We start from the raw sequence: 22,691 nt of genomic DNA, 5'->3' as shown, positions 1-22,691 counted from the left end.
GTTTAACACCACACAGAGTTGTTATTGTACTCAACACTGCAGAGAGAGCCGTTCTTAATCCCCTACCTGCTCTTGATTAGAGGGCAAGGTACACAAAAGATCTGTTTTCTATGCTGACGCAGGTCCCACAAGGATGAAGTGGCCTTTCTCAGCCCCATTCAATCTGAGTCTAATGGGATGTGTTGTATTCAAAGGTGGAAGCAATAACAATGCATGCACTAAAGTTCAGAAATTGAAATGGCATCTAATAGCTCACACAGGTGAGTGCATGTAAACACTCTTTTTGCTCCCTCTTTTCAGGAAACACACACAGACACAGGCGCACACGCACACACACACAATAGAAAGTGTTGTGACTTGGGAATCATTACAAAAGGTATCAGGGATCTGGATTTATACTGCAGCACACTCTTTGTTCCTAACTCACTTGAATACGGCCCTTTACAATCAATGAAACCTATTTTGTTTTTGCATGAAAAGAGCGATAAAAAAAGTTATTACACAACATAATTTCTAACAGAATCAAACTTAATGTTACCTAAAGTGCACTGCTTACATAAAGCGGCTATCCCGGTCAGTCACCACTCCTAATTGTATCCTGATCCTCTGCACTCATATTTTCAGGGTGTCATTTGAACTTTATGTCGTGTTGCAGGTGAGTGAGGCCAAAATCAGAAGTAGACAGTAACAAAGAACATTTACTTGAGTACTGTACTTAAGTCCTTTTTTGAGTATCTATACTTTACTTGAGTATTATGTTTGGGGAGAACTTATTACTTTGACTCCACTACATTTGAGAGACAAATATCATACTTTTGACTCCACTACATTTCTATCAATGCTTAAGTTACTAAATACTTTTGCTTTGAAGTCAGCTGATGAATTTTCTTTTCTGAAATCAGATCCTAAAGACCGTAAACTGTTCGTGTTCTTGTGTTTGGTTTGTCTAAATGGTGTAGCCGTACCTCGGTTGAGCTTAGAGCAAATGCAGATCAAACGTTATTCAAATAAGTCCGTTCATTTAGTCATGGTGATGATAGCTATGTCCATCCATCCTTATCTTGACCGCTTATCCCGTTAGGGGTCAAGGGGGGCTGGAGCCTATCCCAGCTGGCTTTGGGCGGAAGGCAGGGTACACCCTGGACAGGTCGCCAACCTATCACAGGGCTAACACAGAGAGACAGACAACCATCCACGCACACACTCACACATACAGGCAATTTAGAGTGATCAATCAACCTGGTAAGCATGATTTTGGACTGTGGGAGGAAGCTGGAGTACCTGGAGAGAGAACCCATGCATGCACGGGGAGAAAATGCAAATTCCACACAGAAAGTGGGATTTGAACCAGGAACCTTCTAGCTATGAGGCAACAGCGATACTCACTGCACCACCTTGCAGCCCATGAACAATACGTAGTGTTGTAAATCTCTGTTTACCACGCAAACTTCATCACAGCCTACAAAAAATCCCCATCAAATCTGAGAAAGCATGTGGAGGTCCGTAGCGACACACTTTTTTAAATTCCAGATGAACATTTGAAACTAGTCTGTGCTTGTAGTAACTTAGTTTATATTTCATGGTATACTTTTTAGATATCTAATCATGTTTTCTAGATAAACATAACACAGCAGAATGTACACCTATGCATTCTTGACTGCACTCAAGCTTTGTGAGTGTACTGTAGGTTTGGAGATATTTTTAAAAAGTACTTTGAATACTTACGTATTTTTAAAAGCAAGTACTCCAGTACTTTAACTCAAGTAATAATCTAACAGAACAATTTTCACTTGGAGTAATGTTTGACCAGGAGGATCTATACTCTGATAAAGTAATGAAGATGTGTACTTTGTCCACCACTGGCCACAATACAAGTGAAGGAGAGGACAAGAAATCCAGGCTGCAGTTCTTTTCTGGACACCAAACTCTGAATGGCTGGTGCTGACAGGGTCGTATCCAGAACTTTTTGACTGGGGTGGCCCAACTGAGGCTCTCACAGAGGCAGGGGTGGCCAGTGCATTTACAAATAAATAACATTTACCCTTTCTGTCTTCACAACCTACTTTAATTAAAGTATTAAACAGTTGTTATATTCCTTTTGACTTAAAAAAAAAAAAAAAAAAAAGACAAAGTGGCATAAATCTTCTAAGCTAGATTATTTAAGGGCTTACAAAATATGTTTTGTCAAAGTCACATTTGAGGGCACTATCAAAGAAATCTACTGTCAGCCTTTTAACTCATCCCAAATTATAGAGTTTAACAGAAACCCCACCTCTGACAAGGAAAACAGTCGATCATAGTTTAGGATTGTGGGGTGGCCCCTGGGGTGGCCAATTGAATTTCAAGGGGTGCCAGTGCCACCCCTGACCACCCCTCTGGAAACACCACTGGGTGCTTGTGCATGAGGAACAACCAGTAGAATGAGATAAAGGGGAGAATGTACAACATTTCTTTTTAAAGCAGTTATCTTAATGTTCTTAGTGCATGATGTGAGATGCATAAATGGCTTCAGCCCATTCACACTGATGGGGAAGCACTGTAGATGTACTGATATCCAGGCACGGATATAACAAACAAACACACACTACTCTCACTTCCACATCATTTCTGTGCCATAACCATCAGAACAGAAGCAATAGTCTTTGAATTCAAACTCATGAAATTTTAAATAAATCCATTATGTGCAGACAAATGAGCACCAAACAACAAAAGTGCCTCAATCTGTCCATTACCCACAACACCATCAGCAGAAAAGTTAACGATTATGCACACATGAGCATTAACACATGCACACAGAAACACTTAACTCAATTAACGCATTTTAGAAGCGTGCACGAAATGATACACCCACATCATTTCACACTCACAAACGTGTTTCCGTGCTGCACATATTCTCAGCGTCGATGTGAGCATCGTTTGCCAACCGAGCTGAAGTCGATTTTTTTTACAACAACACTGAGCTGTCAGCGACCCTCGAGGCTTTCTTTTGGGTAGTTTGATGTTTCACCCGTCTTTTTTATCCACCCTGTCCTGAACTTTGCCTGAGAGTGTGTCAGCGTGTTCTCACTCCAGCAGCTCTGTCCCTCACTCTCCTGAGGCTTTCTATCAGTCTGCACTCTCCAACATCTCCCCTTTTTCAGACACTGAACAGACAATGCGGGTGAATTCTTAAAAACACATGCTTTAATGTGACAATGGATAAAACTAGAGGGATAATAAAGAAAACCACGAGGTAATAACACCCTGATGTTTGCCTCTCTAATAAATTGAGTGAAAATGTTGCACCAGCAAATAAAAGGAAAACACATTTTTGCTGTAATATGAGGGAGGACAAAAGCTTTATAGTCAAAGGGAATTAATTCCCCTCCTTCTTATGCACTTCTGAAGTACTTACCGGTGTTTCATTTGTGTGCCTTTAAGAAGCACAAATTAATTACAAGGACAATGTAGTTTTAAGCTTTCAAAAGATGGGACTCTTCAATCAATTTCCTCTGAGTCATTACAAACTATATGCAAATATAGGTTTAGTATTCACAGGTTTAGCTCTCACTTGTATTATTTTGTGTAAAGAGCTTAATCATATTCAGAAGGAACAGATGTTTGCAAACCAGAGCAGAGGAGTGTAGCAGCACAGGTGGCCACTCAATGGATTCTGCACTGCAGCCTTTATGCACTGAGAGAGAAAGCAGAGCAGGTACATCGATCCGTGCTGCACTGTTATCTGGAGTGGCATGTTCTTTCCCCTGTGCCCGCATAATCAGCCAGGAAATCATAAAGTAAGGTAAATTGAATTATCTAATGAGACTCCGACCTGGAGGAAAGTTCCAGATGAAGCATAATACCACAAAGGCTCATTGTCAGTGGAGGCCTTCGGCAGCGAGGGTGAAATCTAATTCTCATGAGGGATGGAGTCATACGTTACACTATACCATCATCTGGGGTTTTTTTTTGCATTTAACCAAGGATCATGTCTAGGTCAATCCTGCACACACACACAGATCCAGTCAGAGCGGGAGGATGGCAGATACTCAGGATGAAAAGAGGAGCTTGGCACCGGTTGAGTCTGATTAAGTCTGCAGCACTGGAGGAGAGGGTGAGACTCAGTGACACCAGCTCAGATTGAGACGACCAACATGGGACTAATCAAGCTCTCACTGAAAGAAAAGCAAACATCCAACACAATGGGAGCTTTTTCTGTCCAATGCAAATGACATTCATATGCTTTTCTCTAATGACCACGTCCTCTCTGGGGGATAGTGTGAGTCTCAGCCCATTGATTTCCACTGAAATCACTTGTACTGACCATAACCTGGTGCACAGCTCTGCAGCATCATTATAAACTCTTCCCATTGCTTACCACACACCTCCTCTTCCCACTTAAATTTAAACGTCTGGATGCGAGATAATTGGTGTCCATGGCTAACTAGTTTATATTAATAAACTCAGAGTGTGCGTGGAGACGTGTTAATTGGCCTGAGTTGGAGGTAGGCGCTTTACAAAGCTTGCCCACAGCCGGGGGAGGAAGGAGTGGTGGTGGGGAGCATCTGTCAGTCAGCTTTCCTCCTTGGGGAGAGGAGAAAAAGAAGTAAGTGAGAGGAGATATATTCAAAGCCTTATCTCACATTGCTTCTCTGGCTCTCTTTCTACTTCGTCCCCACATGCCAGACAGTGCCAGCCAAAGAGAGAATAACATCCGCTCTCTCTGCTCCGTCCTTCACTCTACTTTGGCTGTGTCATGTCACTCTTGTGCTCCCCTCATCTTCAGATATCATTACTCTTCATCTTTCCTTTTTTGTCATTGAGCATTACAGAAGATTGCTACAAAGGGTGTAAAATGATGCTTTCCTGAGGAGGTCGAGGTGACATTAGATGGCCTGCGACGAGGAAGCGCTGAGCCTTTCAGACTATCGAGCTGCTCTAAACGGAGATTTACCGAACCCCTGCCGCAGGGATCCATCAGAGAGAGAATTACAACACAACACCAAACTCACAACACCAAATACTCTGGACTGCAACATGTGAGCTCTTGTTTCCCTGAACTTTGACTCTGTGTTGTGGAGGCTGAGTGAGCATGTTTATCTGTGACAGGAAGAGGACAACATTAACCCCCCCCCAAAAAACAGATTGCTGTCTTCACTTATCTAAACAAACTTCATTGCATCATGCACACACACATGCCCACACGTGATCGCGAACACACACTGCTATCGCCACACAAGGGCTGCAGGGCGGTGTTGCCATAGGAACGGGGAAGGGTAATGGCCATGTTCTTGAGCTTATGCTGCAAAGGGTGAGGGGCAAAAGAGACGGGTGGTGTGTGTGAGGGGTTTTGGGTGGTCGTGGGTGAAAGGAAGGGATTCACACTCTTGAAGAAGACGATCGGTGCCTTCATTTCATATCTGCCGTCTTACTGTTTCATTGTGAGGAAAAAGTCCAGAGCAGGAGGGAAACATTTAAAGAGGCACATTAAGTTCCAGGCGAAAGTGATGCTATTTACACTCAGCGACACACCAGCTGATGCGGCTGATGCTGTTAGCTGTGATGCAGTGGGAACTGGTGGGTGTCTTTATGTGTGGTGGCCTTCACTTTCCCCCCTTGAGGGCATGAATAAATGATCCCTAATGCAATGAGCTAACCCTTTAACCAACGCTGATGACCACTTCTGTGTGTGGGTGTATGAGTGTGATTAAATATTACTGAGAAGTGCAAATAATTTAATCACACCTCAGCACCAGAGTTCCTATAGGAAGCTGCTTAAAAGTCAAAAAGCTCCAGGGTCTCATTCATATTTGACATATACCATAAATGCATTATATATGATCCCTGAAATGTTCTAATTATAACCTGTAGACCCTCAGAGAGAGTTTATGTCATGACCACGTGTTGCTTCACTGTACTTCACTTTTAGTTTCAATCACTGACAGAAGTCCTGTGTCAATACATGTCACAGAAAAGCAGTGTTTGGATGCTGAAACTTACAGGAGTTACCTGAAGTAGCATTTAAGTTTCTTGCAATTAATGTGAGTTCTTAATTTTCAACTTTATGCGACTACTTTCATACGGAAACACTTTTACAGTCATTAAATAACATTTCAGATTAGGATTTTACAAGCAGAGTACCAGATGATAAACGACCCTGATGAAGGCTTTATAACGTGGCGAAAGATTTATGCTATAGTGATATGGAGCCAAAACGATTACTTTAATGTTTGGTGTTGAAAATAAAATTTGGTATTTAAAACACACCCTGAAACTGAAAAAAGAAACATTGGCATTGAAGCACTTGTATTGTAAAAACATGTAGCGGCATCAAAACAGGTATTGGCATTGAAAACGTTTCACTGAAGTTAAAATCACAGACATCCAATGTTATATTATTTGATTCCTAGAAATGTTTGCATTCTAATAGGTTTTTGAATGACAATCATGTAATATTTATTTGATGTCACTTTTTTTTCAATCACAGACTATTTTTTCAATGAGATTTTTCTGAATGCAGTTTTTGAATGCAGAAAAACGTCATCAGGAAAAGAAACTGTCATTGAAAAAAAAGTGACATCAAATAAATATTACATGATTGTCATTCAAAAACATATTAGAATGCAAAAATTTCTAGAAATGAAATAATATAACATTGGATGTCTGTGATTTTAACTTCAGTGAAACGTTTTCAATGCCAATACCTGTTTTGATGCTGTCACAATTTTCAGTTTCAGGGTGTGTTTCAATGGCAAATTTTATTTTCAACACCAAACATTAAAGTCATCGATTTGGCTCCATAAAGTGACACCAGTAAGAAGTTTACAGGGTTGTACTGCTACTCTTACAAAAGAAAGAGTAATTATTCGATTGCGTCAATAAGGCAGCTATTTGCCAAATTAAACAAAATAATAAAATTTCTGTCAAATTCAAAGAAATTTGTTTCACTTTTATGCACTTTTTGTATATCTTATGAGAGAAAAGTCTGTTACAATACTCCAAGATTCAAGATTCAAGATTCTAGAAGCTTTATTGCCAAAAGAGGTGCCACACAAGGAATTTGACGTGGTAATTGGAACACTGGTTCTCAACAACAACACAGGAATGGCCATAAATATGGAAACTTAAATCTAAATCTAAAATTATAAATACAAATCTGTACAACAAGGAAAAAAAATATTAAAAGACATTAATAAAAGTGCTTAAGCCAGAGTGCAGATAAATGTAATAATAAATAATGTTATAAATTAAATTAAAATATTGCACATGGGTATTGCAGTATTGCATATGCATTGTGATATTGGACAGGCAGGACTATACACTTATTAAAGTGTTCAAATACAGTCCAATAGTCCAAACATCTGCTGAATAATCATATGATTTATTTCCAGTGAAGTCTGATCCAATAAAGCTGAAGCCTCTCTTTGTTTTGTTCAAGTGTTACACCAAAGTGGAAGTATTTCTTGGACATAAACATGTGATCTGGAGTGTAAGTCTGTTGTTGCATTTTGTCTCCTTTTCGTTTTATTTTGTTTATTCAAAGAACAGTCTGTTCTTCTGAGAAAGTGGATATGAGGTGTGTGGGCTGCGGTGGATAACAGTTTAAAAATAAGCTTTAGGCCTCTTTGCCAATTAAACTTGGTTTTTGTTAGTTTCTTCGTCTCTCACAAAGTTGGCCATCACCTGATAATGTGATTGTTCCCATCTCCCCTTCTTCGCCTCCTCCTCCTCGTTCACTGCTTGATGTCTTCCTTTGTGTCTTATTAACCACACAATGACAGGAGGAGTTTAAAAATAGAGATGATCTACCAAGATTGCAGCATTTTAATTACAGAGCGGTGGTACGGTGGGGGTGTAGAGAGGCCCCTTCTCTGTCAGGGAGAGAGCCGGGTTGAGGAGGGTGGGAGAGTTGGAAGGCAGCAATGGTTTGTACAGTGAATGTAAACTGTGGGCTAATTAGTATCGTCTGCCACAGCGATGCTCAAGCTGTAACCATCTATTATACATGCATTGTTGGCTGTGTGGCACACTGAGCTCTCCATAAACGAACACCTGTGGCCACATCATAGATACCTTAAATATTAATACTGGTGAACCACGTGGGGTGACTGGGGGCAAAATTAAAACACACTCACTTCCTGCAATAAGGGAGACACTAGAGAAGGAACTACGATCCTGCTTTGCTCGCTTAACGTCTCTTTCTACCTATTACAACAAAAATTTGACTGATTTGAAGGAAGAATAAACCATTTGTAATTATTAGCAGTACAAATGTTACAAAAATGTGTTACACTATAAGACCCCACACTGTTAATGTTAAGTCAAATGTACATTTGTAATTATATCCTGTTTTACAGAAGAAACAATCAAAACACAAATATATATATAAAATGCTTCCTACTTCTACAGTTACGTGATATAAATCTTATTTAATAATTCTAATAAATGCTAATAGCAGCATAAAGGTGTTAAATGACTTAGATATGTAATATCTTTGTTCTAATCTAACAGGTTGGTGATTAAGGATGTGTTCTATGTTATCACCTGCTGTAATTTTGTAACCATGAGGAAGCCTATAAATATTTTATTATGTAACTGAGCCCCATGTCAGAATGTCAGCAGCACCTTGTCTGTGTTAGAAAGCAAGAAAGACAAAAAAGAGAGACTTATTTGGTTTCAATTTCTCATGTCATACTTCTTAAAAAAAAGTTATTGACTAATTTTATCACCCGGCTGTCTTAAATACTTGATTCTGATTGATCAAAACCCCATAATAATGGATATTAGTTCTGGATAGGGAAAGCAACGCTAGGGACAACCTAATTATAGACGCCACACATCGAATCAATGTGTGGAAGGAGTTACATCCAGGCACATCTCGTTCGCTGTTTATGTTTTAACTTCCTCCTGCTGACAATGTGACAAAAACCTGACTTTCTGATAGCATCAGTAAACAACTTGGAAGAATATTTCTAAAAGTACTCTCAATATATTTAAAGAACAAAAAACTTTAGAATAATGGCTACCAACAGATAAAAGAAGATGGGAAGTGTAAAAAAAAAGTGCAGAAATAAGTGAGGCATGTTGAAACACGAGCCGTTGGCCTAGAGGTCTAAGCACGAGCCAATATACAGAAGCCACAGCCCTCATTGCAGAGGTTGCAGGTTCGATTCCCAGCCTTGACCTTTAGCTGTGGTTTAGCATGTCTACTAAATTGAAGAAAACAGACATGAAGCAAATACAAACTGAAGCCATGTACAGGCTGTGGATGTGTTACAGGACGACTTGATAAATGCACCATATACAGGTGCTGCTGTCATTATCTACATTTTTTAAGACTGCTAATGGAAAAACACAAAGGTTTAGTCTTTACTGTGAATAAAATTTTCAAGTGTAATGTTAATTTGACACGTTAGAAGGCTGATCAGAAAACCTTTGCAATGGATGGGCTACCAACCGTCCAATCTGAAGGACTACTGAACAAATAAATTGTTTCAAATCAATATAATCATCTCTCAATCAATGCTAATTTGGCGTCTCATACCACACCTGTCCAAATATTTGGCAGTAATTACTTCTGATTTGAAACACCTCATCTCCCTAGAGGAAATGCTGTGTGTCTTTGAGTAATCCAAAATCAAGATGTGTGATACCACCCCTAAATGTGCTTCAAACCACTTTGTGACAATTACAAAACCCTCTGGATTCAACCTCTTATGCCACCTTTCCTCGCCTGTAAGAAGACTAAACATGAGTGAAAGAATGAGAGAAAAAGAAAACTAATCCTAAAGATGAGGTCACTGAAAGATTTCTTGTCAAAGAATCAAGTGATCAATAGTCAGGTCCTCCTGGTGTTCTGCCGTTCAGACTGTTCAAAGATTTGAAAACGGGAATTTAATTATGAGAACCCACCAAGTGTAGAATAAACAGTCTATGAAACGCCTACCTCGGATCTCATCTAAATGAAACTGCAAGTATTTTTAACTTTGACATTTAGAAGTTTTTTTTTTCATTTGATCAGTGTCAGAAAAAAGTATTGCACGGACTGTGATTCATAGTTGTAACAGTAAAGCTATAAAGGTTCAGAGGGGGTGGATACTTTTATAGGCGATGCATTATAGTGTCAGGTTTTGGAGTTAGAGTCTTTGTAATTGGCTTCGAGGGAATGTGTGTGTGTGTGTGTGTGTGTGTGTGTGTGTGTGTTTCTTATTTTTTGTTGTTGTGTGGGTGAGTGTGTGTGCATATGCGTACACAAACTGTTGCTTACGTTTTGGCGCCTTGGCAACCTGTTACTGCATGCCCCTGAATCTGAGCAAATACATATTGCAGATCTTGTAAATAATAGCACTTTGGCTCTCACATACGGCGAGGATGGAAGATATTTATCCACGATGAGCCATATGAGCCACCAGCTCTTCAGATATTTCCATTCTCTGGTGATTACATTGTAAGCTTAAGCTCTTTATCATGGCAACATCAAACCAGCCGCGTAGCTCAAACAGTCTGATCCAGAGTTTTCTGTGACTTGATCATTTCTGCTGTGAGAAGGATTGATGTTTTTAATATTATGTGCATAAAGGAGAAAAAATGTCATTTCTCCTCTTTCCCGTGTCGAGCTTCACCCCCTGTGAATGTACTGCTGTTTTTTCTAAGCTGCTGCGCCTCCAGGCAGAGAGCCTCATTACAGTCCCATCTCTTCTCCCCGGGCTCCCCAAGCAGCCCACCTCTATCCAGCAGCAGCAGCTCCCACGGACCGTGATGTCTCCCGGCTCCACTCCTGCCATTAGACCTGGTGGTCATGTCAAGGAGGGGATGGCAGACTGTCACCACACACAAACTAAATCTCAGGATCCCACACTCGCAGCTCTTCTTGCCTGTCTGTCACATTACCAGCTTGCTCACCTGCACTCAGATATATTATTTATGGACTACTCTTCAGCTTGGACAATGCATAAAAAAAGTGCATGAGTTTGTGTGCGAGAGTGTGTCTTAAATTTGTGTACAAATGCTGCAGCATGTATAAGTCAGCTCTTTTTACAACTTCTTAAGTTACAGTCAATTATTGTTGACATCAAGCTCAAACATTCAGATGATTTAACATGAGCCCAGCAACTGTACTGGACTCAGCTACTGTGTCACCAACGTTTACTGGGATCACAAAACAATCAGGTTCAAAAGTAGTGAAGTTTGACAGTTCCTCAAGTTTCATATTAAAGGCATAATTTAGAGGAAGGCTGACTTGACTGCATCACTTGGATCAAAGGTGTTAGCCACAAGGCTAAAGGCGTGCTTCAACTCGGTTGACCAAAATTAAGTTTGAGGAAGCATTTCCAATATGGCGACCACCATCATCATGCTTCAAAACTACTATTCAGAGACCAATGGGCGATTTCATTGAGACTAGTCCATTTTTTATTCAGTCCATAGTAGGGATGTAAATTTCAAGTATTTTCCGTGATCAATCTTTGAAAATGTTAACAATCAATTATCAATTAATCATTAAAAATGTCAAAAACAATGCCAAATGCGTTTTTTCCCTGAATCAAATTTTCCTTCACAACACAGTGTATATAACTGACATCATTGAATAGCTAGGGGTCATATTGAGGTGTTCAAAGTGTTAAACACCCTGAATATCAACTTGTGGAGCAGGCTCAACATGTGGATTTTCTGAAACAAGGGAACTGAACAGAAACATATTTCAGCCGGGAGTGCAACCGGGTCATAATCAGTCCGGCGGTAGTGATAAAAAGCGCTTGTGGAGACTCACTCAGTGTCACTCAGCCGCTGCCCCCAGCTGAGCGTCTCCGCTGTGTGCAACACCTTCAGTCAGCTGATTCACATTGAAACATGCTTTAAACTTCAAACACCTCCCTAATAGCTGAACGGAATATAAGACTTCATGATGTTTGTTCCAGGTGATATTAAATTGAAACAAAAAATTGTGTTAGAGTAAGTTCTTAACAATCAATTATCAATAGTCGATTAATTGATTGTTGACATCCCTAGTCCATAGTTTAAATAGAGGAGTGTGGGGTGATTAACTCGATTATAAAGCCAGCCCCCAGTGGTCATTCAAGGAACTGCAGTTTTTGGCACGTCTGCGTTGGCTTCATTTTACTGCTCTAAAGTTGCCTCTATGTTACAAACAACAGATATAATTGTGTCTATGCAACCCATAGACTGTATAAGTAATGGACGTTTTATCCGTGACATCACCCATCTGTTCCTGAACGCTGTTTTGAAGCCAATCGTCGGCGGCAGCCATATCGGTAATGCGGAACTCAACCAGGCAGAGTGTGACAGAAAGAAAGGGTTTGAGCTTCCAAGCCAACAGCTATGTGTTCCCGCCCGTCAGTCAAGTCAGTCATGTCCTTATTTGGGACAAAAAATTGTAATGTCAATATCTTCTGACGTTGCATTAGAATAGAAATTCACCCCTCGTACAGTGTGTGCCGATAGAGAAATTGGCTACATAGAGCCAAGTCGTTTTTTGAACCAACATGTGTTTTTGAATTGGTGTGTATGTGGTTTCCGGTATTCCTGCAGCCAGCATCAAGCAGATGATGATTTGCAGTTTATAACACTTCCGCATGGGCTTCATATTTTAAGACCAGATGCTTGATGCAACCTCATAAATTAATTGACTTCCAAATAGATTGATACATTGGCTGCCACACTGGCAGGTGTGTCCATTTGTTTACCTCATTCTCTTTTATTTCTTAAAGAATTACAGGTTTACTTATGCAGAGCTCTGATTTGAACACATGCCGATCATCTACTGTCCAGCAATAACTTTATAAGTCCAGCAGGAGACGGATCATCAAATGCATGCAATACCATCTAAACACTTTTGTTTTGATGTTATATTTAAGAAAGGTCGACTCTGGGATACTAAGCCTATTCAGCTCAAACCCTTCCACATGTTTTAGTGAGTCAACTGTCTCCAGAAGCTGAATTATTGCTGTATTATTTATGAAATTGACTTATCCTCTTTTAAGATGGTGAAATATTACAGATTGTCAAGTTGCTTAAGGTTGCATCACTGAGCCGACAAACAACAGGTGCTAAAAAATGCATTTTTTTATAGCTTGGAAAGTATTCAATAAATGTATCAGGTTGATAGTTTTTCCTTTTAACTTTAACCGGTCAGGTGTATAACATTCATTCAGTAGTAAATAGGAGTTAAATAGAGTCGTCACAAAGCGTATTTATCTCTTTGAGAAGGAGCTTAATAATGTAGGCAGGTGACTCACTGGTGAATAAATACTGAGTGACAGGAGGTGAGAAAACAGAGCGAGGATTCAGTATTCATCGCCTGAGTTTGACACAATGTGGGTTCATCACCTCGCCATACAGGGGGGAGAGGACAGAATAGAAGGCTGAAAACACAATCAGAGGACTCACATATACTGCTGATGATGCAGCATGCGAGTGTAACTGTGGATCTGTGTAATATTCTCACTATGCATACCTTGAAGAGCCGTTGATGATCCAGAGTGCTCAGATTCTCCAGGTCATGAGGACAACAACAGGCCCTGCAGTGGGAACCACACGAGACAGGATCGGGGTCAGATACATGTCCGAGTCGAGGATGCTTAAAAGGATCTTTAATTTTGAAATTCAACACAAAATTTAACAGAAGATGAAAATCCCACTGAGTGTTCATGTTTCACCTTCATCCTGCTTCATTAAAAAAACAGAGAAAATTCAATTTTGTTAGAGTTTAAGAGTTGACACATAATTAAAGATCTTTCAACAATTGGGAAAATGTTGCAGGGAACTTTTGGAATTTGTAAGTTAGTCAGATGTTGTAATAGAATTCATGATGTGGTGACACTGATATTTATTGTAGACGAGTCTGTAGAGATGACAGTGGACTTCAAGAGAAGCCCCCCCCCCCTCACCATCCTGAACAGCACTGTGTCTACTGTGGACTCTTTCAGGTTCCTGGGATCCACTATTTCCCGGGACCTGAGGTGGACCTCCCACATAGACACAATCAGAAAAAAGGCCCAGCAGAGGATGTACTTCCTGCGTCAGCTCAGGAAGTTCAACCTGCCCCAGGAGCTGCTGATCATGTTCTACACCTCCATCATCCAGTCTGTTCTGTGTACCTCCATCACTGTCTGGTTTGGCTCTGCAACCAAACTAGACAAACACAGACTGCAACGGACTATAAGGACTGCAGAAAAAATCATCGGTGTCGACCTGCCCCCCATCCAGGACTTGTACCGGTCCCGGGCCAGGAAACGGGCAGGTAGCATCACTGCTGACCCCTCACACCCTGGACACAAATTCTTTAAACTCCTCCCCTCCGGCAGGCGCTACAGATCACTGTGCGCCAAAACAACCCGCCATAAGAACAGTTTCTTCCCCCAGGCTGTCTCTCTGATGAACACTAAACCATAACAGTGTCATACCTGTCAGATAAATACTCTCTGTAAATATACATGTAGATACACAATGCAACAATTATCAAAGCAGAATTCCATATTTCTATTTTTTGTACTATTTAACTACTATTTTATAATGTAAAACTACCTCTGCAACTCACCACTGCACTTTATCATATTATTTTAGCCTGTACATATTAGTCAAGCCTATTTGTTGTTTCTTTGTATTTATAGCTAAGGTTATTGTTATTATATTTTTATTTTATTTTTTATTGTAGTTCTTATTCTTATTCCTATTCTGCCTTGTACAAAGAGAGCACAGTTTACTGAGGTCAAATTCCTTGTGTGTTCAAGCATACTTGGCGAATAAAGCTGATTCTGATTCTGATTCTGATTCTGATTCTTTGGAGCCTTACATTTGAAAACAAAAGTATTGGCATGGAATAAAGTTTCCCCTTTTCCCTTATTTTGGTTTAAGATGATATTTTAAAAACATAAAGAATCTACCTTGCTCCCGTCCCTTGAGTAGTCTTGAAATAAGTCAAGACTGTGGACACAGTTTCACTGATTTAAAACTCATAACTCTTATACTTCACTCTGTTTTTCTCCTTCACTCAGTCTGCCTATTGAAGATCTGGTTATTACTCAAGACAATGAGGCTGACCCAGAGATGTACCACCATTTTTATTAGCCCTCCCTGAACCTGTCCAACACTGCATACCTCCTGCATCAGATCACCCTGCTCTACAGACCCCCATCCTCACTAACCCTCAAAGACAGGTGATCAGAGCTCCTGCATGTCCTTGGTACATGGTGACTCATACTGGCGGTGAAAGGATTTACTGCCAGCAAAACACAAAATCAAATCCAGCTTTGTCTCTCTGAAACAAACTGAAGAGAAGTGTGTCCATTCTCATCACTCAATCTCAAGTGGAAAAGTTGTAAAGCTCATGCCAGACTTGAATTTAGAGAGAGAGAGCAATTCTTCTTCTACATAGAAGCTCCCATTTAGTATGAGGCTGTTTCATTCTTTGCTTTCCTTCATGAAACATGTTTTAAAATAGCTGCATCTTACTTATCCTATGAAGACAATGGGTCCCCATCTCTGTAAGCGTTTAATGGCCTTGCTTTAAGTCATTTTATTATCTTATGAGAGCAAAGACTGAAGCAAAACCAAGTTAAAATAAAAATCACTTTTAATTAAATTCCTCATTTAAGAAAAGTATCTATACAATTACCCTCTATGTAATGAATCCACACTTAGAAAGAGGCACAAAACTGTGTTTTAGATAAGTATTGATATATCATCACTCATTCATTCCACCTAGACAGAAGAGAAAGAGATTAAACTGATCAATACTGTTGTGGCACTCCTCCTGCCTTGCTCAGCCCCTCTGGGATTGAAGGAGTTGACGTCACTCCTGCAGTAGGTACAACCGACCACAGACCAACATCCCTCCAAACGTCGATTCACACAGTCTACTCCTGTGATGTCAGAGGTGCGTCCTCGGCAGGGTGACAAGGGAAGTGTCAGCAGCCAGCTTCACAGTAATTATGATGAAAGAGTGCTGATTGGCATTCCTGCTGTGATTGTAGGAATATTGATTGTGAATGAGTGAAGGGATGAGTTAATCAGAAGCGTGTGTAGTTTCATACTTTTTCATAGAGAAGAACAGTCGGTAGAGTTTGTTTAACCCTCCTGTTATATTCTGGGTCAGATTGACCCATTTCAAAGTTCAAAAATTAAAAAAAGATTGTTCAAAGTATTTTTTTTGGTATGAAACTTCTTCTGCTTGGCTTAATTAGTGTAATCAACATAAAATACAAATGGTTCATTTAACAAATTTGCAACTCCCCCTGTATGTTTACATTACATAGATACTGTTCGTGGGTCAACTTGACCCGGCAGTCAAAGTGGAGAATTGTTTCTTTGCAACTGTTTGACATATTTCACCCCAATCACGAACACACACATGAAAAACTAATGAGTTATCCTCACTGAACCATGATCTGGGAGAATTTAGGAACACCATTGCACTAAACATTGATTTAAATGGTTAGTAATGGAGTTTATAATGAGATTTAAAAAGTGCTATGGGATTTTTTGGGTTCTGACACTTTTGGATAATTAAATATGCCCCGGGTCAAGTTAACCCAGGAACGTTATTGCTGTTCCTGAGAAACAAACATAACAGGAGGGTTAAAACAAATGAAACATGCAAATCAAGACTTAGACTTTAACTTTTTCTAGCCTGCATTACACAAACTATCCAGCAGGGAGCAGCAACAGATATTTAGAGAAAGGGCACATTCACAACAGGCTGTGCACACACACAATAACAGGAATTCAACATGCATTTCTGTGTTGACAAGCATTCACAGTCACTGTGCATGTTCCAGAGCTAATGTAAAGCCTGTAACATACCACTACAGGCGATGTAGTACGAGTGTGACATCACAGACAATCCATTGCTGTGTAACACTGTGACCTGGTCTTTAAATATACTGTGATGAGTGCTTATGAGGATAAGAGGGGGCACAGAGAGGATGAAAACAAAAAGGAACTCAAATATTAAAAGTGCATACATTTGCAAATTGAAACCTGTGCTTTGGATTTTTTTTAGAATAAAAAACACATTTCAGTTTTTCCTCAAACTTACATGAAGAATATGTTGAGTTAGCTTACTTTAACTAGCTTGCAGTTACCAGCAAAGCTGAGTTTGCCAAATGGGATACTACAATAAGCACCACATCGCTGAGACAGCTGAAGCATAGGAAAGAATTTCAATGTCAATTTACTGGATTTGTCTGTGACAACACACGTCATCTCAGTTCCCACATTTCTTGGCATCCACTGGAAATAGTTTCAGGGTTTAGAGGTACGTTTGGAAACAGGATTGTACTGTAACAGTGCAGGGTTGGAGAGCACTGGAGCTCAGTAGTAGCAGCGTGGGTGGGTAATTTAAAGATAGGCAGTGAAGGAAGCACACCCAAACCTTTGATAAAACACGGGGATTAAAAGCTCACAGACCGTGCCAATACAGTTGTTTCCACTGTCTCCGGGGTAATGGCAATGTTTACCCTGCTATTAATATCAAACCACCACGCGCCGCTGATCACAGAGACACAAGAGAGAGTGATGAGAAAAAGAGAGAGGAACAGCAGGTCAGAGGGGTTAAAGACACAAATATATCCATCAAAGGAATGAGATTAGAGATGTGCAGCTATCAAAGTAATAATTGATAAATTAGATTAGATTGAGCAAATCAAGATTTAGAGATTAAATTAAACAAACAGTGGAGTTGAAGCAGTGCATCTACTTAAGCTCTGCACACTTACACAGGAGCAGTATGAGCTTATCTGAGGACAAACTCAGGAGGTGAAGATGAAAGTTGAAGGAGGGAAATGAAGTGGGGACTGTTCAGAGAGTGGAGATTGCTGTTTGTTATGCAAGACAAACACTCAGCTATTCATTTCAGCAGGCCTGACGGAGCATCTCTGTCATTGAGCTTCCTGATTTTACATGAAGTGTGCATTATTTCACAGATGAATCTGTTCCTTTAATTTATCCCTTAGTTTTTTCTTTAGAATCATTAATGCAGATTTTGCACATATTGTTTTATTGTATTAACAGTCATATTAGTTAGAAACATGTTAGTTAGAATCCTTGCATTATTTCAATCATATTTGTTCCTTGGTGTACCTCCTTTGCTTTTACAACTCACCATTCCCAATGAAACAATGAAATATAATCAAATGTATTAGTTCACAGTGATGTACTTGCATAAGGCTTTTGGTTAGTGTTTGCTAAGCTGTTGCTGCTATGTTAGATTTCTTTCAAATATTGCTTGAATAGCTTTCAAGTTTGTTTTCTTTTCCACCAATTATCTCGGGGTCAAGGAATTATAGCAGGAACTTCAGATTCTGTCAACAAAAGCCGTGGCAAATAACAGAAAAACATTAAGTTATGCTGAGTATGTTATTGAGATAGTTACTAAATGTACAAATCAAGAACTAATTCAGCACATTGCCAGTGAACAAAGCAAATGCAAGCCACATCAGAACTGTATGGTGTGAAACACAGTTTAACAGGTTCATCTCTCACTCTACTTTGGATAAACCAAAGTCTAGTCAGCTAGAAACTAACATTAGCCTACAACAGACAGTGCATGACAGAAGCTGACTTTCAGCACAGTATCTAACTGTATCACTGCAGCTTGGTCTGACAGCCTCTCCCTCACCTCCTCCTCATTGTCCTTTATCTATTAAACACAATGTTCTCTCCATGTATCCTTAAAGTTGGAACTAGTGCTGATAATCCTGACAGACAGAGGCTGACAGGCTATCTCACTTCACCAGACAGCAGTAACACCATCCATGATGAGATAATAAGCATAACTTATGGTATTTTACCAAGAAGATTTAAATCACATCATGTTATTTATAATTTATATGGGTCTTTCTTGCAATTAACAACAACAGGACAATGTTACTTTAGTTTGTCTATGTTGAATCACACATCTGAATAAACTTGCAACAGATACAAACCTACTTGAGACTCATTTCGTTACCTGAAAACATAACTGTTTTTTTTTTTCTGCTGCCAACTTGTGCTAGAATTTCTTTCTTTTAACATTCAACAACTTTTGTATTTTCTGCACAATTCCTTTTTTAAAATAAATATGTTAAGTGCTTTTAAGGAAGTTGTGTTTTCTAATTTCAACCAAGTTAACATTCTCTTGCAAATTCAGTTTATTTCACAAGTTTAAACTTCCAAACTTATAATCACATGCCTTTAAGTTTTGTTTGAGCTCCTAGGTATACTGTCACCTGTTAATGGCCTTCTTAAGCCCCTCCCACAGGAAGTGGAAACTACCAAAAATTCAGATTCTAGAAGGGGTGCCTTGGAATTAATATCTGCCCCCCAAAAAATGCATTTTTATTTTGTTAATTTTTCATAATATCATTGTTTGTAATAAGTTTTTGTTGGGGGTTTACTTCAGAATTTTTTTCTCTCTCTTTGTTTTATTTTTTATTTTAATCTGTAGTCCTTTCAGTTTCCCCTTTATGTTTGTGGTGGACAAGCCCTTTGTGTATATAAATCCCTCATGTCATAGCTAATTTGGGTCTGTTTATTGATGTTGTGTAAGGTTGTAGCCTTAGCTTGCTTAATGTTAACCCTTTTTTGTAATTTTGGTACCTGTTTTTGTAGATTTTCCTAATTTCTCATGTAATATTTAATTTACCTATGATAACACTAAAATAATAATAATAATAATAATAATAATAATGACTAAAAATAAATTTATTATTATTATTATCTTTAATTTATTATTATTATTATTATTATTATTATTATTATTATTATTATTATTATTATTATTATTATTATTATTATTATTATTATTATTATATGATTGCCTGGTCCCTCACAATAATCATAAAATATATACGTTGCCGTCAGCCATCGTTTGCTCATGAAAGACAACACAGAGGAAGATGAATGAAGTGCTGCTCAGCTTTTATTATTAAAAATATACACTAAAAATATACATGATTTCACACATTTCATACTCATTTGTAATCTCAGATAGTGCAGTATCTGTTCATCTACCAGACATGTATGTACTGTATGAGCTAATGCTCAACTATCAGACAGGTCAGTGAATACTCAAAGTAAACAATAGCTTATTAGTTTTCCCAAGTCCTCTCGATTAGAGGTGCCAGCGGACACACACACCCAAACACAGACACTCAAAGACACTTATGTACAGTTACAATGTGTGGACATGTCAGGGCAGTCTGTACTCTGCACAAAGATCAGAGACTGTGGAGGTCTGGATGTTTCTCAACCCCTCACCCCTCCAGTCCTCTCTGACAGTCCTCTCCTCACCTCTTTACAGTTTAAAACCCAGACCTTTCTTTTGCACACATTTTCCCTCCGTCACTTTCTGCATCACTGCATGCAATCCCCATCAACTGATGGAATAATCTATGAAACAGCTAACCTTAGGAGCACTTTCATTTACCTTTAAAGCCCACTTGCACTTTTCTATTGTTCGCAGCACTAGTTTGGCTCCCCTTCAAAGATCAGCAGATATGTTGAGGTCAGCTGGCCAGCACAGACTGAGATCTGCTCCTGGCACAGCTGAGAATACAAACCCTCCCTCTCCATCATAGTGCAAATGCCTTCATACTGACCAGCAAATGCCATCAGTGACAAAGTGTGACATTTACCTGGTGCTGTGCTCACCAAGAAACACAGATAATGCTAATGATCTACAGTTTTAGGGATGAATGTGAATAGAGATAAATCTATATACACCTCGTCTCGCTCTTTCCTGACACACTCTGATCAATGACTATCCTTTTCCAACTGTCACCCTTCTCGTCTCTCCTGAACTTGCCCTCCTCCTCTTCCTGTTCTTCACCCTCTCTGGGCCTCTTGGGACATGGAGCGACCCAGGGCCTTGGCGTCTTTGGCGAACTCCATGAGAGTTGGCTTGATAGGGGGGAGATCCCTGGTGATCTCGTCCACGGTCTTCTTGCTGGGACAGATTCCGTCTGGGGTGGGGAAGGGCCTGAGGTCTTCCTCCGTGTGTGGGGCTCCACGTCCAAGCCTGATACCAAGCTCTGCGGGGGTGAAGATGGGCAGAGGGAGGGTCTTTCTCTTCGGCAGCAGCTGGTGCTCCCTCACCCCTCTTTCCACAGTGCCTACTCTGAAGACACCAGAGGGACAGGCCTGCTGAAGGGAACGGGCCAGCCACTGCCGGGACAGAGTCTCCCTCCGGGTTGTGTCATTAAAATTCATTGCCTGCCTGCAGACATCAGAGAAAAGCTGAAGTTAGAAACTGTTGGAGACTTTATCTGCCTTCTGATAAGATAATAGCTCTACCAAGGACTACAAGTTATTAAGCATCTTCAGAATATTGAACATAAATCTAAACTTTCCCCTTTAACTCAAAGGTAGCTCATGAAGGAGACCCAGTGAATGTTCTCTGGTTGGTCAGTGAGCTCACCTCTCTTCAGGTTGAGTCTTGATACCGACACTGTGCCAGTCAGCGCTGTAGCTCTCCCTGTGGGCCTTGTTCTCCTCCCGTACGGTGCAGCTCAGCTTAGCTCCCACCACCACACCATTACTCTTCTCCAGGATGGTACAGAACGGCATTATCTCTGCTGTGGTTAGATCTTGTCTCTGGTTATCACCTTCGCTGGGTCTTGTTGGTGGGTCTTAAGGTCTGCTGGTTTTCCTGTTTGTTTTAAGATTCAAGGATGCTCCGGCTGGCTGTATCTTCTGGCTTACTCTCTCAGCGCTGTGTCTGTGTCTGGGCTAGGGTCTGTCCCAAGCTTTTATACACGTTCTGTTTCTATTTCTGATCCATGTTGTCACTCTACAATCAGTGTGTGCGGACATCTGACACCAAGTCCTCCGTGTCTCATTCCCGAGAGCTGGAAGCCTCTCTGGGGAGGGGTTGAGGGTAATTGGGTGGAAACTCCCCTGATTTTCAAACTGTATGCCAAGTCACCTCTGTATTCGCTCTGAAGAACACACTCCACTTCAGCTAGGATCAAAGTGTCCAGAGATTAAAGTCGTGGAAACACTCTGTATGGAGATTAAATAAACACGTAGATAGACAAACAGCAGGTTTAGTGGGAGACAGACTCTTAATACGGATTTAGACGTGATGTACAAAAGCAGAGAGCGGCATTGTGTTAATGTGGAAAGCTAACAATAACCTTGCTGTTTGGTAAACACATGATATTTCAGGCATATAGGTTAAGGAACAGAAATAACACCTCTGGTGTAATAAAAGGTGACAACCTGAAGAACTTCATGGAGTTTCACACTGAATTTAAATCCCAATCCAGTTCAGAAGTAGTTTGTGCGACGGCTGTGCTGTGTGTGAAAACATCAAACCCCCTCATTAGATGCCATTACAGTGCTGTAGCAGTGAGTGCTGCTTCCCCAGTGATTCATTATCTTGGTGACAGAGCGCCACGCAAGCCATAATCAACTCTGGTTACAGGCTGTGAAACGCACCACACACACACACACACACACACACACACACACACACACACACACACACACACACACTTTACATGCACTCACCTCTGACAGGTGTGATGTTACCACCAGTTCTTAGTCTGACTCATTCATCCACATCAGGAACTGGCATCATCAGATAGCAGAAATCAGATATGGCACACACAGCATGAAGTTTCATGCTCCTAAAGACAAGAGGTCTGATCGTTCACACTGTCTCTGAAGTGTTTATTATCAAAGTCACGTGTACGAAATCTGTACTGAAATAC

General features: G+C 40.1%; 1 protein-coding gene across 1 annotated transcript; it reads right to left on the bottom strand.

Moving 5' to 3' along the window:
- Positions 1-20,006: 20,006 nt before the first annotated feature.
- On the bottom strand, positions 20,007-21,759 carry tcap (titin-cap (telethonin)). The gene is made up of 2 exons (XM_034711893.1): positions 21,395-21,759; positions 20,007-21,193 (listed from the first exon to the last, which is right to left on the bottom strand). The coding sequence occupies exons 1-2, from the start codon at positions 21,541-21,543 to the stop codon at positions 20,803-20,805; spliced, it is 540 nt and encodes a 179-aa protein (XP_034567784.1). The 5' UTR covers positions 21,544-21,759; the 3' UTR covers positions 20,007-20,802.
- Between the last annotated feature and the right edge of the window lie 932 nt (positions 21,760-22,691).

The sequence above is a fragment of the Notolabrus celidotus genome, chromosome 20 (assembly GCF_009762535.1).
Source record: "Notolabrus celidotus isolate fNotCel1 chromosome 20, fNotCel1.pri, whole genome shotgun sequence".
Classification (NCBI taxonomy): Eukaryota; Metazoa; Chordata; class Actinopteri; order Labriformes; family Labridae; genus Notolabrus; species Notolabrus celidotus.
The sequence above is the reverse complement of the archived record's forward strand: the minus strand, read 5'-3'. Positions and strand labels throughout refer to the sequence as shown.

Excerpts from the sequence above, each read along its gene's own strand:
- tcap (XM_034711893.1), bottom strand. The coding sequence starts at position 21,543 with ATGCCGTTCTGTACCATCCTGGAGAAGAGTAATGGTGTGGTGGTGGGA. Across the intron at positions 21,194-21,394 it reads AAGACTCAACCTGAAGAGAG|GCAGGCAATGAATTTTAATG; the intron begins GTGAGCTCACTG and ends TGATGTCTGCAG.